The sequence below is a fragment of the Schistocerca serialis genome, chromosome 9 (genome assembly GCF_023864345.2).
Source record: "Schistocerca serialis cubense isolate TAMUIC-IGC-003099 chromosome 9, iqSchSeri2.2, whole genome shotgun sequence".
Classification (NCBI taxonomy): Eukaryota; Metazoa; Arthropoda; class Insecta; order Orthoptera; family Acrididae; genus Schistocerca; species Schistocerca serialis.
The window spans coordinates 133,222,242-133,237,030 of NC_064646.1; the positions used below are offsets into that span (position 1 = coordinate 133,222,242).

Genomic DNA, 14,789 nt, shown 5'->3' on the forward strand with positions numbered 1-14,789 from the left:
ATACGTTCTTGCCTACAGAATCGTAACATTTGGTAAAGTCCTTGAAAATCACTACTGTGTTTTTATATTTCCTGTGATGTTGTTCAGATATTATTTTGAGTCCAAAAATTTGTTTGATACAGTTCCTTCCGTTTTGAAAGCCCACCTGATAGTCCCCAATTCTTGACTCAAGCTGCTCTTCCAGCCTACTTAACAATATTCTAGAGAGTATCTTGTACCTGGTGTTAAGTGGTGAGATCCTTCTGTAGTCGTGCAGCATCTTCTTGTCAACTTTCTTATGTATTGGAGTGATGATGGCTTCTTTCTTGTCTTTTGGTATATTTCCATTCATCCGGATGTCCATTATTATTTTATACATACTGTCTTCTGTCACCAGATCACTCCATTTAATTTCCTGAATGCAAATGCCATCACTACCTGCCACCTTGTTTTTCATGAGACCTTTAACTGCTTTTACTGCTTACATTCTGGTGGGTGTATGGCCTCTGTTGTTTTCCCTATTGTGCTATAGTCTTAGCCCCTCTGTAGGTATTTCAGTGTTCAGAAGATTGTTGAAGTACCTTGCCAATTCCTCCGATACATCTTTCTCTTGTGTTTGCTGTTTACCTTCATGCCTCTTCACAATTGGCTCTCTTACTTCATAGCTCTTTATCCTATTCATCATCTCAATAAAGAAGACTCATGTTCTGTTTTTCTTGAATGCATCATCCACTTCATCCAACTATTCATTCCACTTGATCCATATGGCATTTCTTATTATTTTAGCCATTGTTCTTCTCATTTTCTCATAAATCTTAAAGTCCTTTTCTTTCATAAATGTCTGTCATACCCTCCCATTCTTCCCTCTCCACCCCCCCCCCTTCCCCCCTCCCTCCTACACTCAACGCATCTTCACATTCATCTGGCCACCTCTTGTTTTTTACCTCATGTTGCTTGTGGCAAGTCATTCTGATTCAGCTTCTGTCCCTCAGTTTTTCCCATGTGTTTTTAACTATGGGGTTCCATGCAGATTCACCCTTGTGTCTGTTCAAAAGTTCTTGTTCTGTGTGTGTTCATCTTTATCATTTTATTTCTGTTTGGTCACCATTTGCATTTAATTTCGGTAAGATAATGGTCAGATTCCATTCTACTGTTTTCTCTGACTCTAATGTTCATAATCTCCCTGTGGTTCTTGTCCCAGATCACTACATGATCAAGTTATCTTCCTCCAATTCTGTTATCTTGACTCACCCATGTTGTCTCCTTAGATGCCTTAGTTTTATGGCTTTATAGTGAATGGCTGTGAGTCGCATCTCATCTCCTTATCCAGCTTGTTCCAGAATCGTCCCACTTCTGTATTGTTGATTCTGTTTTGAGGATGTAGGTTTTGGTTCCTATTTTTATTGCTAGCTACAACAGCCTTTCATACATACACTTTTCCCCCCAGGGGGCTCACGGTTCTATCGTGAGTATGTGCGTGGCGAGGGGCCGCGAGCTATTGCAGCCTTACTTCTTTCCAGGGCTGCATTTCCTTGCCCTTCCCCTCCTTTCCTCTCCTCGCTCCTTCCTCTTCGCCCTCTCCTCTCCTTCTCTTGGTGTCCTTACTTATGTTGGCCCCGCTATCCTCCTGGTTATGTTGGTTTTGTGATTTAGTTTTGTTGCGTAATCACCTCATCCTTTTGGCATTCCCTGCTCCCCCTCTGGGGTTTGACCTCCATTACTAAATTTCTCTTCCGTAGTGTGAGCCATTTGGGGAAGAGCACCTTACCTAGTGTCTCCAACGTGTGCCCTCCTAGTTCATTCCACCTTTTCTTTCACATCGTTGTCTGTTGCTAGGGTGCATAGGCAGCACGGTAGCCAGCCCGTGTTGTGGGGTCGCTATGTACCCTTTTGGTTGAGCCCCTTGAACACACAGCATCACACTTCTGATACCTGAGCTGTGACCTCCTCGTGTAATCCTAGGAGTGGTTGCTTGTCATCCTGGAGCATCGTAACTCCCGGCAATGGCCACCATACCAGACGGCCCTTGCTGTGGCTCGGTGGCACCCGTGAGGAGAGTCCCTGATCGGAGTGGGTGGTATCAGGGCAGATGCTATGCAAATGAAATGCATATGGGTCCAGAACTCTGGGCTTTCTTCTGCGACCGTCTCTCTGCGTGGAACTGATTCTTTCAGTGCTGCTTCTCCTTCCCCTTCAGCCTTCCCTTCCATGGCTACCCCCTGGGAGGAAGGTCAGGCCCGTCGTCTAGGGGCAAAACCTTTCCCCCACTATCTGGTTTGCACCAAGACTGATGGGAATACTTTCACCAATACCAAACCTTTATTCTTTGTGGAACACACTGAAGACAAGTTTGGCAAATTAGACTCCCTGAGCAAGATGCGGTCGGGTTCATTGTTGATCAAAACTGCTTCAGCTGCCCAGGCTGCGGCCCTTTGTGCCTGTAACCATCTTGGCACAATTCCTGTGTCCATTACCCCCCCAGCAGTCTCTAAATATGGTTCAAGGTGTTATTTTTCACAGGGATGTTATCCTTCAAACTGATGAGGAGCTTCGGGATAATCTCGGATGGCGGGGTGTTCACTTTGTTCGGCGTGTTCAGAAGGGTCCGAAGGACAATCACATTGATAATGGAGCCTTTATCCTGGCCTTTGAAGGGGATACCCTCGCTCAGAAAGTACGGATTATGCTTTATCAACGTGATGTGAAGCCGTACATACCACCTCCCGTGAGGTGTTTTAAGTGGTTGCATTTTGGACACGTATTGCCGCTGTTCGCAGGCCCCTCTCTGTGGTGACTGTGGACGTCCACTCCATGAGGGGAGTTCCTGTGTTCCCCCTCCTGTGTGTGTTAATTGTCATGGCAACCATTCTCCACGTTCACCAGATTGCCCAGTATATAAGAAGGAAAAGAAGATACAGGAGGGTATGTCCCTTGATTGTTCAACCTACACTGAGGCTCGTAATAAGTATGCACGTCTTCACCCTGTGTCCATGACGTCTAGTTATCCTTTAGTTACATCTTCACCCCTTCCTCCCCACCCCCCTCCTGAACCCCTCTCCTCCCCCCCTCCCCTGCGGCTCCCACACCCTCTCCTCCAGGTGCCACTTCCCCTCCCCAGCTGGAAAAGTGTCCCACTTCTTCGGCGTCTGCCAGTCAAGGGCGTCCCTCCCGGGATACCCCTTCCAGGCCAAAGGTCAGCTGCCACGCGACGACTGCGAGAACCACTGTCTGTCGGCCCCCAGGTCGCCCGATCTACATCTACATCTACATCCATACTCCGCAAGCCACCTGATGGTGTGTGGCAGGGATACCTTGAGTACCTCTATCGGTTCTCCCTTCTATTCCAGTCTCGTATTGTTTGTGGAAAGAAGGATTATCGGTATGCCTCTATGTGGGCTCTAAGCTCTGATTTTATCCTCATGGTCTCTTTCTGTTCCCGATCTTGCTGCAGCTGGCTCCTTTATGCCACACAGCCCTCCTCGATCTCAAACAGAAAAGAAGAAGAAACTTAAGTCCCAGGACCCCAAGAAGGGGTCTTCTCATAGACCAGTTTCTTGCAGACCACGACTTGTGCCTTCTTAATGATGGCTCCCCTACTCATTTCAGTGCCGGACATGGTACCTTTTCTGCCATTGATCTTCCTCTTTCTTCTCCCTCCCTCCTCCCTTCATTATACTGGTCGCCACATGACGATCTTTGTGATAGTGACCATTTCCCGTTGATTCTCTCGCTCCCTTCCCGCTCCATGATGGACAGGTTACCTCGTTGGTCTTTCCAACCTGCCGATTGGCCTCTATACACTGCACAGGTCATGTTTTGTCCCTCTTTGTCGGGTTGTATTGATGACGTCCTAAGTGATGTGTCTGACGCGATCGTTCGCGATGCTAGCCTTGCTGTACCGCGCTCGTCTAGACCATTTCACCGCCAGCAAGTCCCATAATGGAGTACGGCCATTGCCATTGCCATTGCCATCCGTGATCGCCGTTGAGCTTCGCAACACCTTAAGAGGCACCCATCCGTTGCCAACCTTATAACCTTTAAACGCCTTTGTGCTAAAGCTCATTATTTAATCAAACAGAGCAAACGGCTGTGTTGGGATCGCTTTGTTTCTTCCCTCGGTTCTCCTGTCCCTATGTCACGGGTATGGGCTACACTTCACTCTCTCTAAGGTTGCCATCGGCAGTCCACCCTCCCATGCCTTCACCTCCCAGATGGCCTTTGTACGGACCCGTTGATTCTTGCGGAACATCTTGCAACCCATTTTGCAACAGCATCAGCATCAGCCTCCTATCAGGCTGCTTTCCTTCACCGGAAACAGCGGGCCGAAGCTTCCACCTTATGTTTTATCCCTTGTCTGTCAGAATCTTACAACGAACCTTTTACTGAATGGGAATTTCTTTCCGCACTTTCTACTTCTCATGATACGGCCCCTGGCCCAGACTCCATTCATAACCAACTGCTTCAACATCTCTGTGCTCCACAATGCAACATCTTCTCCAGGTGTTTAACCATATTTGGCTCCAGGGTGACTTCCCTTCTCAGTGGAGGGATAGCATCGTGGTTCCTGTCCTTAAGCCTGGTAATAACCCCCTATTTGTTGAAAGCTATCAGCCAATTAGTCTGACAAATGTTGTTTGCTAGTTACTTGAATGGATGGTAGCCCGTCGGCTCAATTGGGTCCTCGAATCTCGGGATCCATTATCACCTTACCAGTGTGGCTTACGAGAGGGACGGTCTCTGATCGATCATTTACTTCACTTGAAATCCGCAGTTTGGCAAGCTTTTTCCCAGTGCTACCATTTGGTTGCAGTATTTTTCAACCTTCACAAGGCCTATGACACAGCTTGGCGCCATCACATCTTACTTACACTTCATCATTGGGGTCTTCGAGGGCCCACTCCCGATTTTTACCTCCAGTTCCCGTTCCGTCAGTCGTTCAGGGTTCGGGTTGGTACTGTTTTTAGTTCTCCACGGACCCAGGAGACTGGCATCCCACAGGGTTCTGTATTCAGTGTACCTATTTTCCTCATTGCTATTGATGGACTTGGGGCCTCTGTCGGTCCTTTGGTCCCCCTGCTCTGTATGTGGATGTTTTCTGCATTTGGATCAGTTCCTCTTCGATGGCCTCCGCAGAACGGCAGCTCCAGGGAGCTATACGGCATGCCTCTGCATGGACCCCCTCACACGGGTTTCAATTCTGTCCTTCAAAATCACGGGTGGTCCACTTCTGTCATTGTACTACGATCCACCCCGATCCAGAGCTCTATCTCGATGCACAACGAATGTCTGTGGTCCCACAGTTTCGTTTCCTAGGTCTTCTTTTCGACAATAAGCTCACTTGGCTGCCCCATATCAGACTTCTGAATGTAGGATGTTTCCATAAACTCAATGTCCTTCGCTTTGTTGCCTACACCTCTTGGGGTGCGGACTGCCATCCTTCTCCACCTTTATCGTGCTTTAGTTTCGTCTTGCTTGGACTATGGTTATCAAGTTTATGGTTCAGCTGCTCCTTCCATACTACACATGCTGGATCCAGTCCACCATTGTGGTATTCATTCGGCCACAGGTGCCTTCCCGACTAGCCCTGTTGATAGTCTCCTGGTTGAAGCTGGGATCCCCCTCTTTCTGTTTAGTGGTCCCAGCTTCTGGTGTCTTATGAAGTCGCTGTCCGTCCCTCTCCTACTCATCCTTCCTACTCTATTCTGTTCCCAGACCACAGATGTTGCTCACCTGATTCCCGTCCTCGGGCAAGTTTACCGGTTGGTCTCTGCCTTGCGTCTCTACGCTGCGATTTTCAGCTTCCTTCTTTGTCCTGTCTTCCACGATCCCCCCACCCCCCCAATCTCCCTTGGTTAGTTCCTCGGCCCCGAATTCGGATGGATCTCCGCCGAGGTCTAAAAGATTCCATCCCCCCAATGGTGTTCCGTTCCTTTTTCCGCCGAATTTTATGGGAGTTTCAGGATGCTGTTGTTTTTTACACAGATGGCTCTAAATCTGCTGATTGTGTGGGATATGCCTTCACATCCTCAGTTGGCATGGAAAATCATCTGCTGCCACCTACATGTGGAGTGTTTACTGCGGAATTGATGGCAATTTCACAGGCCCTTACCTTTAGTAAACAGTCCCAACACAACCATGTTTTGTTATGTATGGACTCAATGAGTGGCCTTCTGGCTATTGACCGGTGTTTTTCACGCCATCCCTTGGTCTGTGCCATCCGTGACCATCTCGCTGATCTTCACTGTGGTGCTTGTTCCATTGACTTCCTTTGGATCCCTGGCCATGTGGGTATCCTGGGTAATGAGCTTGCTGATTGTTTGGCTGGTGGAGCAGTCACTTAGCCCCCATTCTCTGTAACCCCTCCTGCAGCGGATTTACGGCTTCACATCAAATCTCACTTCGCACAATCATGGGCCAACTCTTGGCAGGGTACCTCCCTGTCTAATAAACTTCGTGGGATTAAGGTGACACCAGGCCCCTGGCATTCTTCCTTACGCCTCTCCCGAAAGGACTCGACCACACTGTGTCGTCTCCACATCGGCCATACCGGGTTCACCCATAGTTTTCTTTTGCGTAATGAGCCACCCCCACTATGTGGTTGTGGAGCCTTCCAGTCAGTAGCCCACATTTTGGTGGAATGCCCCCTTCTTTTGGCTCTGTGTACTAAGTACAGACTCCCCCGCACTTTACCTTTAATGTTGGCTGACGATTCCCGGGTAGTCGAATGGTTCTCAGTTTTCTGTGGGAAAGTGGTTTTTATTCTCAGTTTTAAGGTGTTTAACCTCACTCTGGTGTTGGGGCAGGGTGATGAGTGTTGGGGTATCTCCCACTGTAAGCTGTTTGGAGATTGCCGACTCCCCTCCCTGGCTGAGATCCTCTTTTCTTCCCCTTTTACTCTATTTTTATCAATTTTTAGGATTCGTTAGTCTCCTTTTCCCATACGCACTTCTACATTCTAGCGACTGAACGCTTGTAAGTCGCAGGTGGTCTTGCCTCTACTGCTTCAGAGGTGGGATATTTCCTGCCTCTGGCATAGCGCTGGGGTCCCTCTCTTGCCGATTTTCCTCATTTTGTTTTTACCATTGATGACAAGACTGCACTTCTACGTTTTTTAGCCTTTTCCCTTTTATCGTTCTGACTTTTCTGAGATGTCACACTATCTGAATGGACCACATTTGAAACATAGGACTGATGGCATTGCTGTTTGGTCCCTTCAACCCCAATCAACCAACCATCATACACTTTTATTCAGTAACACTGGCCAAATAGTGTCTTCCTGTGTCAAACGTAAAAGGCTGTTGTGTAACCCTGTGACCTGGTCTTCTCTTAATATGATATACCATTCTTACTCTGTTGTGTTCTAATCCTTCTCATCCTTGAATCTCATTTCTTGCAGTGACAAGATAGCAATCCCATATTCCTTTATACTGTCGAGGACTTATTTTAGTTCACCATCTTCGATCTTGGTCTCTATGTTAATGGTCTCCAATTTAAAGGTCATTTATGGTCTTATCTTTGATGTTCGATTCATTATGGATGCTGAGGTATTCCCTGAATCCGGTAGCCTGCTTGCATTGGTTAAAGTCAACAGGGAATTAAGTACACTAAAGGTAAATTGGTTCTTATCATATGCTCATTGGTTATTTGCCAAGTCAAGGTATTAGTTGAAGTGGTTAGTTTCAGAGGAGTTTTTAATATGGAGGACCAATGTCCTTTGCAGCCAGTTCTTTGGAGTATAGACACTGCACATTGGATTCTGTCACAGCCTTGATACCATAGGTTTTAAGTTTAGGTTCAGACTGAAGAAAAATTCATCCGCCTTCTCGGCTGCTGAGACTCTCACCTTCTTGTGCCAACAAGGCCATAGATTTCCTTCATGTCACCCTGGACAGGTGCCCTTAAAAACCTAGAACGGTTGGCCTAGGTCTCTCAGAGCCAGGCGGGTTTTGTTTTAAAAATATCTACAAGAGTACACTACTTATGAGTCTTAATCATTGTACATCTAAATCTACATGGATACTCTGCAAATTACACTTAAGTGCCTGGCAGAGGTTTCATCAAACCACCTTCATGATAATTCTCTATTATTCCAATCTTGAACAGCATGCAGAAAAAACAAACACCTGTACCTTTCTGTGCAAGATCTGATTTCCGTTATATTATTCTGATGACATTTCTTCCTATGTAGATTGGCATCAACTAAATATATTTGCATTCAGAGGAGAAAGCTGGTGGCTGAAATTTTGTGAGATCACGCCGCAATGAAAAAGACTTTGTTTTAGTGATGTCCACCCCAAATTCTGTATCATGTCAATGACACTCTCTCCCCTATTTCGCAATAATACAAAATGTGCTGCTTTGCTTTGAACTTTCTTGATGTACTCCATTAATCCTATCTGGTAAGGATCCCAGACTGCACAACAGTACTCCAAAAGAGGACAGACAAGTGTAGGCAGTCTCTTTAGTAAATCTGTTAAAATTTCTAAGTACTTGTAGCTTTCAGTTAACATTCCTTGAACCCACTACTTGTTTCATCATTCTTCTTTGTTCACCAGTTAATTGTTGACGTGGGAAGAAACACATTCTGAGTCTGAGAGGCCCAGCCCATCTATTTGTGTTAACTCTTTCTGCTTTCACACTTTGCTTTTTATATGCCTTGAGAGCAATAAAACTGTGTGAAAATCGCTTGGCAGTGTCCGCTAACTGAGGAAGAAATTAAAAAACTTAGTAGAAAGTTATAATGACAATTTGATTGTAGATTCTAATTTTGTTCCTGAAAGTAATGAGAACATGGAAAGTGAAGTGAGTGACAAACAGCTGAACAGTGAAGATAACATCGTTACTTCTATCAGAAACATGGGTACACTCACTAAGACTATTCTAGATTCTCTATCAACTAGTTTGGTTGGTTCCAGTGAGTCTTCACTTTGTTATTTGTCGAGAAATGGATGAATTAAATGGCTGAAAAATGTTTCCACCCAAAATGTCTGTACCAGCTCTCGCAGTATAATTATGCATTTGCTTGGTGTCAGTGGAGAAGTCAGAAATGCTACCACCATTGTCAAAGCCTGGGAATTGTTCATTGGCAAAGATTTTCTCCATTTGATAATAAAGAGCACAAATAATTACATAGCTCACTTACATCTCTTTATAAAAGTAACTCAAATACTGCAATAAACTTGGAAAAAGAGAAGCTGAAGGTATTTGTGAGTCTTTTGTACATTTCTGGCTGTCTTTATGGATGCAAAATGAATATGGAAGAATTTTGGGAAACTTGTGGCACAGGGACAGAAATTTTCCCTCCATGTATGTAACTTCAAGATTTTGTTTTCTTTTGAGATGGGTTAAATTAGGTAATATTTACACAAGAGAGAACATAAAAGCGATAAATTGGCCCATATAAGTGATGTAGGGACACACAAAACACCCTGCAAGGCATTACGCAACAAGTGAATACCTTACAATGGATGAAATGTTACTATCTTTGGTTAATGTTGTTAGTTCCTTCAAAATCTGGAAAGTATGAGATCAAAGTATTTTCATGGCAGATACAAAAACATGCTATGTACAAAACTTGGAAGTACATGTGGGACAACAACCTGCAGGTATCTTCCAAGTGAGCAACACAGCTGATGATGATGTGCTCAGACTTACAGAGCCAGTGAAGGGAACAGAAGGGACTATACTACCTTTGATGATTAGTTCACAATTTACACTTATGCTAGAAAACTTTTTACAGATTGTAAGCTTGCACTTGTTGGAACATTGTGCAAAAATAAAATAAAACATCCTTTGGAAATCTTGCCTCACAAGAAAAGAGAAATACATTACTGCATATTTGGATATAGCGACAATTTCATGTTTGTGTCATATCGTATGAGCCAAAGAAATATAAATGTGTAATTCAGTTGTCATCAATACATACAAACAATAAAATCAACGAAGAAATGGTTAATCTGAAGAAGCCAGAGACTGTTATGTTCAATAACTCAACAAAGAGCGGAGTGGATGTGGTTGTTGCCATGTGTTCAGAATATAATGTTGGAAGGCAAACAAGTGTTCATTGTGCGTGTTTTTTAAGATGGCTGGTATGAATGCATTTGCGGTACACAAACCAAGCTCAGGACTAGATATTTCAGTAAGGCTTGTTCTCAAGCAACTGAGTTTGAAACAGATAAAACTACACATGGCACAGAGTGTTAACCAGAAGAATCTCCCAAGGAACATTTGCCAGCTGGCAGCACAGCTAGCTTGGATTGCCATTGAGAAGGAAGATGCTCCAGAAGGCATTGTTCTAAATGAAAAGACAATAAAACAAAATACATTTGGAAAAGTTGTGGAAAGTGGCTGCTTCTGTCCCAGTCTTTATTGTTAGATAAAGATTGTGCAGAAAATACAGATCATTAACATGAATAGCATAATGAGTGACAATCAGTTTTCATTAGGTCATGCTACACATTAAAATGTGTAATGCTGTGTGTGACAATCCTAAATTCATAACTTATTACGACGCTAAATTTCAAAAACCCTAAAAAGTGGTTTTAAATGTTCAAGAATGTTTTCAAATACTGAATAATTTTATTTTCAGAGGCATACCACCTTATTTTTTAATAAATGTATGAGAAATTTAAATATTAATAAACCTTAAATAAATGTTCTCAGCAGTGCTGTTGAAAGTTTTTTTTTTTTTTTTTATTCTGGGATGTAAATAAAATGTTGGGCCCGTCAGATGTTGCCTGTAAGTATGGGTGCTCCTCTCTCTCTCCCTCTCTCCCCCTATCTCTCCCTCCCTCCCTCCCTCCTTTTTTTGAAAAAGCTATAATAGTGTCATTTCTGTACAATATAGTGGCTCTTCTTTTTCAGCATTTTAAAGGGACAGCTCACACAGTCCATTTCTTGATCTAATCAGCAAAGGAATCTTTTTCAGATTTTTTAAAAAGTTGTTTCACTTGCAATCACTTCTAGCACAGCTCATGGAAATCAGTGTATGTCTCGTTAAGTAATTAACATGTGATCTTTATCTCCAGTAACTTGCAGTAATTTGCTGTTTCTAAGTTAACATGGGAAGAATACGAAAAACCAAATGTTTTCTATGAAAATTATGTTATGTAATGTTTCCCAAATATTGACAATATTATGAAAAGGACAAATTGCTACTCACCATATAGTGGTGATGTTGAGCCACAGACAGGCACAACAAAAAAACTGTTAAACAAGTAAGCTTGTGGCCAAAAGGCCTGCTTCTGCAGTAGACAACACACACACACACACACACACACACACACACACACACATAATCACTGTCTCTGGCTGCTGAGCCCAGGTCGCCCACATGGCAGGAAAGAATTCTGCTGCAGAGCCACTCGAAAAATCATCCTTACTTTAGGGTATTAAAGGCAAGGAAAAAACTTGAAAGTCAGTTTTCTCAACAATTTTTTGAAACTACATCAAACTGCTTTGAAACACTGATATTTGGTTTTTGAACTTCATGTGCCATAAATATAACAAAATTAGAAACATCCAGTTGCCGTGTGTTCTCCTTGTTAGCAAAAAAAATATTCATTGATAACCTTCATGTATGTGCTTTAGATGTCATAGTATCAATAGTCTCTTTTATCTCATTGTAAACATGCTCTATTTATGAAAATATGGTGTATAATTTATATGTTTTGTTTCAACTTAAATTATTTTTTTCTTTTACTAGTCCTGAGTATATAAATTATTATTTACAGAGTCTCCTGTTGATGATGTATCGCCACAGCGCCTTGATATCCGTGTTGGAAAAATAGTTGAAGTTGAGAAGCACCCTGATGCTGATGCCCTTTATGTTGAAAAAATAGATGTTGGTAAGGAATTATCTAAATTTCCTTCTGTAACTACAAGATCATTCTACAGTCAAGGGAAACTGCCACTTACAAACATACATCTGAAATAAGCAGAAACAAACGATAGCACAATCAGTGCCTTACAGAACCAGCAGTTTGCTCATCCAGCAAAAGAAAAAAATGGGTTGATGGGAACACTCGTTCTTGAATGAAGTATAAAAGTCACTGTTTGACTTTGGTGAGGGGAAGTAAATTTGTGACTACCCTTTTGTTCCATCTTGCTGTGTCTTAGGTTCTTGTTACATATGTTTGGTTTTATGACCAGGCACAGTTGAATGAAACAACACATCCTCATATAATTTTCTCCTCTTTAATCACTATTAGTTTTAACTAAAGTAATTAATGAGTTAGTTCTTCATATTCAAAAGAAAATTCACTTGAGAAAACTATAAAATAAAATGAGAATGACTAATCAGAACTTACCTTCAGGAGTTGAAATTCTAAATATTTTGAATAGCTGTACATAAAAGTGCAAGAAACTTGACTTGTTTCGCATTCCTGATGGCTCTGCTTCATCGTGGGATTTGCAAAATGTGTGAATGAAAGCAGGAACCTAAAATCATTGTATTAACATACAGGGTATACATAAAGTCCGGAAATATTTTCAATTATTTATTGCACAAGAACTAAACATTTTACAGATGTCATACATATTGCATTATGAAGAGAAACTCTGACTTTTTTTACATATATTCGATATGCGAACCATGAGTGACCCAGCAGATGTCAGTACGGTAATCGAATTCTTGCCATACCCATTCCAGCATGGCATCATCGACTGTGGCAGTCACTTCCCGTATTCTCTCCCGGAGCTCTGCTGCATCATGTGGTAGAGGCGGTACATACATCAGTTCTTTAATGTGTCACCACATGAACGACACATCAATTTATTTGGACTCCTTATGAATGTCTCTCGTATGCGCTCCACATTCACTTCACTCACACTGGGACATCTGCTTCTCTTAGCCAGGCATAAGCAATCCGTTGTAACAAATTTGTTGTGCCAGTGGTAAATGGCCTTACTTGTAGGTGGCTTCTTACCGTACTTGGTTCTAAACGTCCGTTGAACAGCTGTAGCACACTTGTTTTTATCAAACTCCAACACACAGAAAGTTCTCTCCACTCCTAAAATTGCCTTGTTTGCGAGTAGCGCTGACTGTCGGCAAACTAGCAAACTACGCCATGGCAGTATACATGAAAAAAAACTTTCAGGGTTTCTCTTAAAAATGACATTTGTATGATATCTGTACAATGTTTGGTTATTCTGCAATAAATAATTGGAAGTGTTCCCAGACTTTATGTACATCCTGTATATGTAAGACCTAGAATTTTAAGTAATTTATTGTTTCCACTGTATCCAGAATGCTACATAACTTGAATTATTAACTTCTGCCAGGAGCTACGGTTTAGCAGAGGGAATTGTGTGACCAGCTGAGAAATTGGACATCTATTCATAACTGTCAGAAACATCTACCTAAATAAATTTTATTTATTTTGTGCACACTATTTAGTATGCTGAATTTATATTGAGTGGTAGTAAGTCCAAAATGAGCTTTCTGGTTTACCTTTCCTGCAGTTTTCTTAAACTACTGTGGATAAGTGTTATAATGGTCCCTTAAATATGCTTTGGTTGCTTCCTTGTTCCATTCTCTACAGCTGAGGCACTATTCCATCTCTAACGATATCAAAATCAACAAAACTTTAAACCCTCTCCTTTCCTTTTGATATAAATTCTCTCCTTTCTCTTGTTTCATAGGTCACAGAATAAGCTGAATGTTTCATTAAATGCACATTTGCTTTACTGACATTTTACCATCTGTATCAACTTGTTGTATGTGTCATCATGACATTAAGGTTTCTACACCCCCTTGGCGGGGAGGGGGGGGGGGGGTGTGTTATAGTCAGGACTGGAAAGCGGCGTGGGCTTGTAATTAATGTAAAGTACTCAGCCATGGAAAAAGAAACTCTGTCAGTTCATTTGCTAATGGGGATTACATGATGAAAATTGTCAGGGGGATGACAGAAGATAACTCCAGTAGCCCTAGAACCGTTTTGAAGAAGAAGGGAAAAATCAAAGATAAAGGAAATCACGGCTCCGAGAGCCCTCAGTCTGACAAGTCAGTTGATTTTGCCACGTGATTTGATTTGCAAGGCAGCTTTACCAACAACAATTCGGCCTATTCCAGTGTCATCCAGTCGATTGTCATCGCCTCAGTTGAAAGGCAATAGATTAAAAAAAAAAAAGTGGCCCTTTATAAAATTTAAATAATAAAAATTACTGGCATTCATGGCCTAGGCAGGGACAGGAAGGGGGGAGGGGCGGTACCTTATACATCTCCTCCCTCTCCCTGAAAGACTTCACCATGGGTGAATTTGACAGTCTCAGTGGTATCTTAAATCCATGGGTAATAATATTTTAATTTCATTTCATAATTCAAGTCTTTAAATTTGAGTATAACTATTACATCACCATGCAGTGGCCATAGTTGTCAACAAAGGCTTGTATCACTGGTGGCATTACAAAGGTAGCTGAAGCTGGTTTTAGAGGTAGCTTTAAGGAGTACAAACAACTGAAACAGTCGTATGACAAGGATTAGGATACATGATCAATTTCTGCCGTTATTAGAAGAAGTAACAGACCTGGTGTGATTTTTAATAGAATAGGGATCATGTGACATTGAAAGGCCTCCTCGTCAGACTGCAGTGGTTTTTTTATCCCCCTCCCGACCCCTCCCCAGGCGATGTCAGCACTCAGTGCCAAACCTCCTTGTAGTGACCAGGTAACCACCAGGGTGGCACCAATTGGTTGCCAACTTGACAATAGGGCAGATTGAAATTGCTGAACAGAATTTTGAAACATGACAGTTTATTTAAATATAATCAGGAATAGTGGAAGCATCATAAGTAAAATTTATTTAAACTTTG

At 42.5% G+C, this 14,789-nt stretch overlaps 1 protein-coding gene across 4 annotated transcripts in view; it reads left to right on the forward strand.

The window, feature by feature from the left end:
- LOC126418467 (tyrosine--tRNA ligase, cytoplasmic) overlaps window positions 1-14,789 on the forward strand; it is a 114,570-nt gene that overhangs the window by 69,471 nt on the left and 30,310 nt on the right. For all 4 annotated transcript variants that reach the window (XM_050085239.1, XM_050085237.1, XM_050085240.1 and 1 more), the window contains one exon: window positions 11,712-11,825. In XM_050085239.1, coding sequence (XP_049941196.1) covers window positions 11,712-11,825 — 114 coding nt within the window. The remainder of the gene's footprint in view (window positions 1-11,711; window positions 11,826-14,789) is intronic.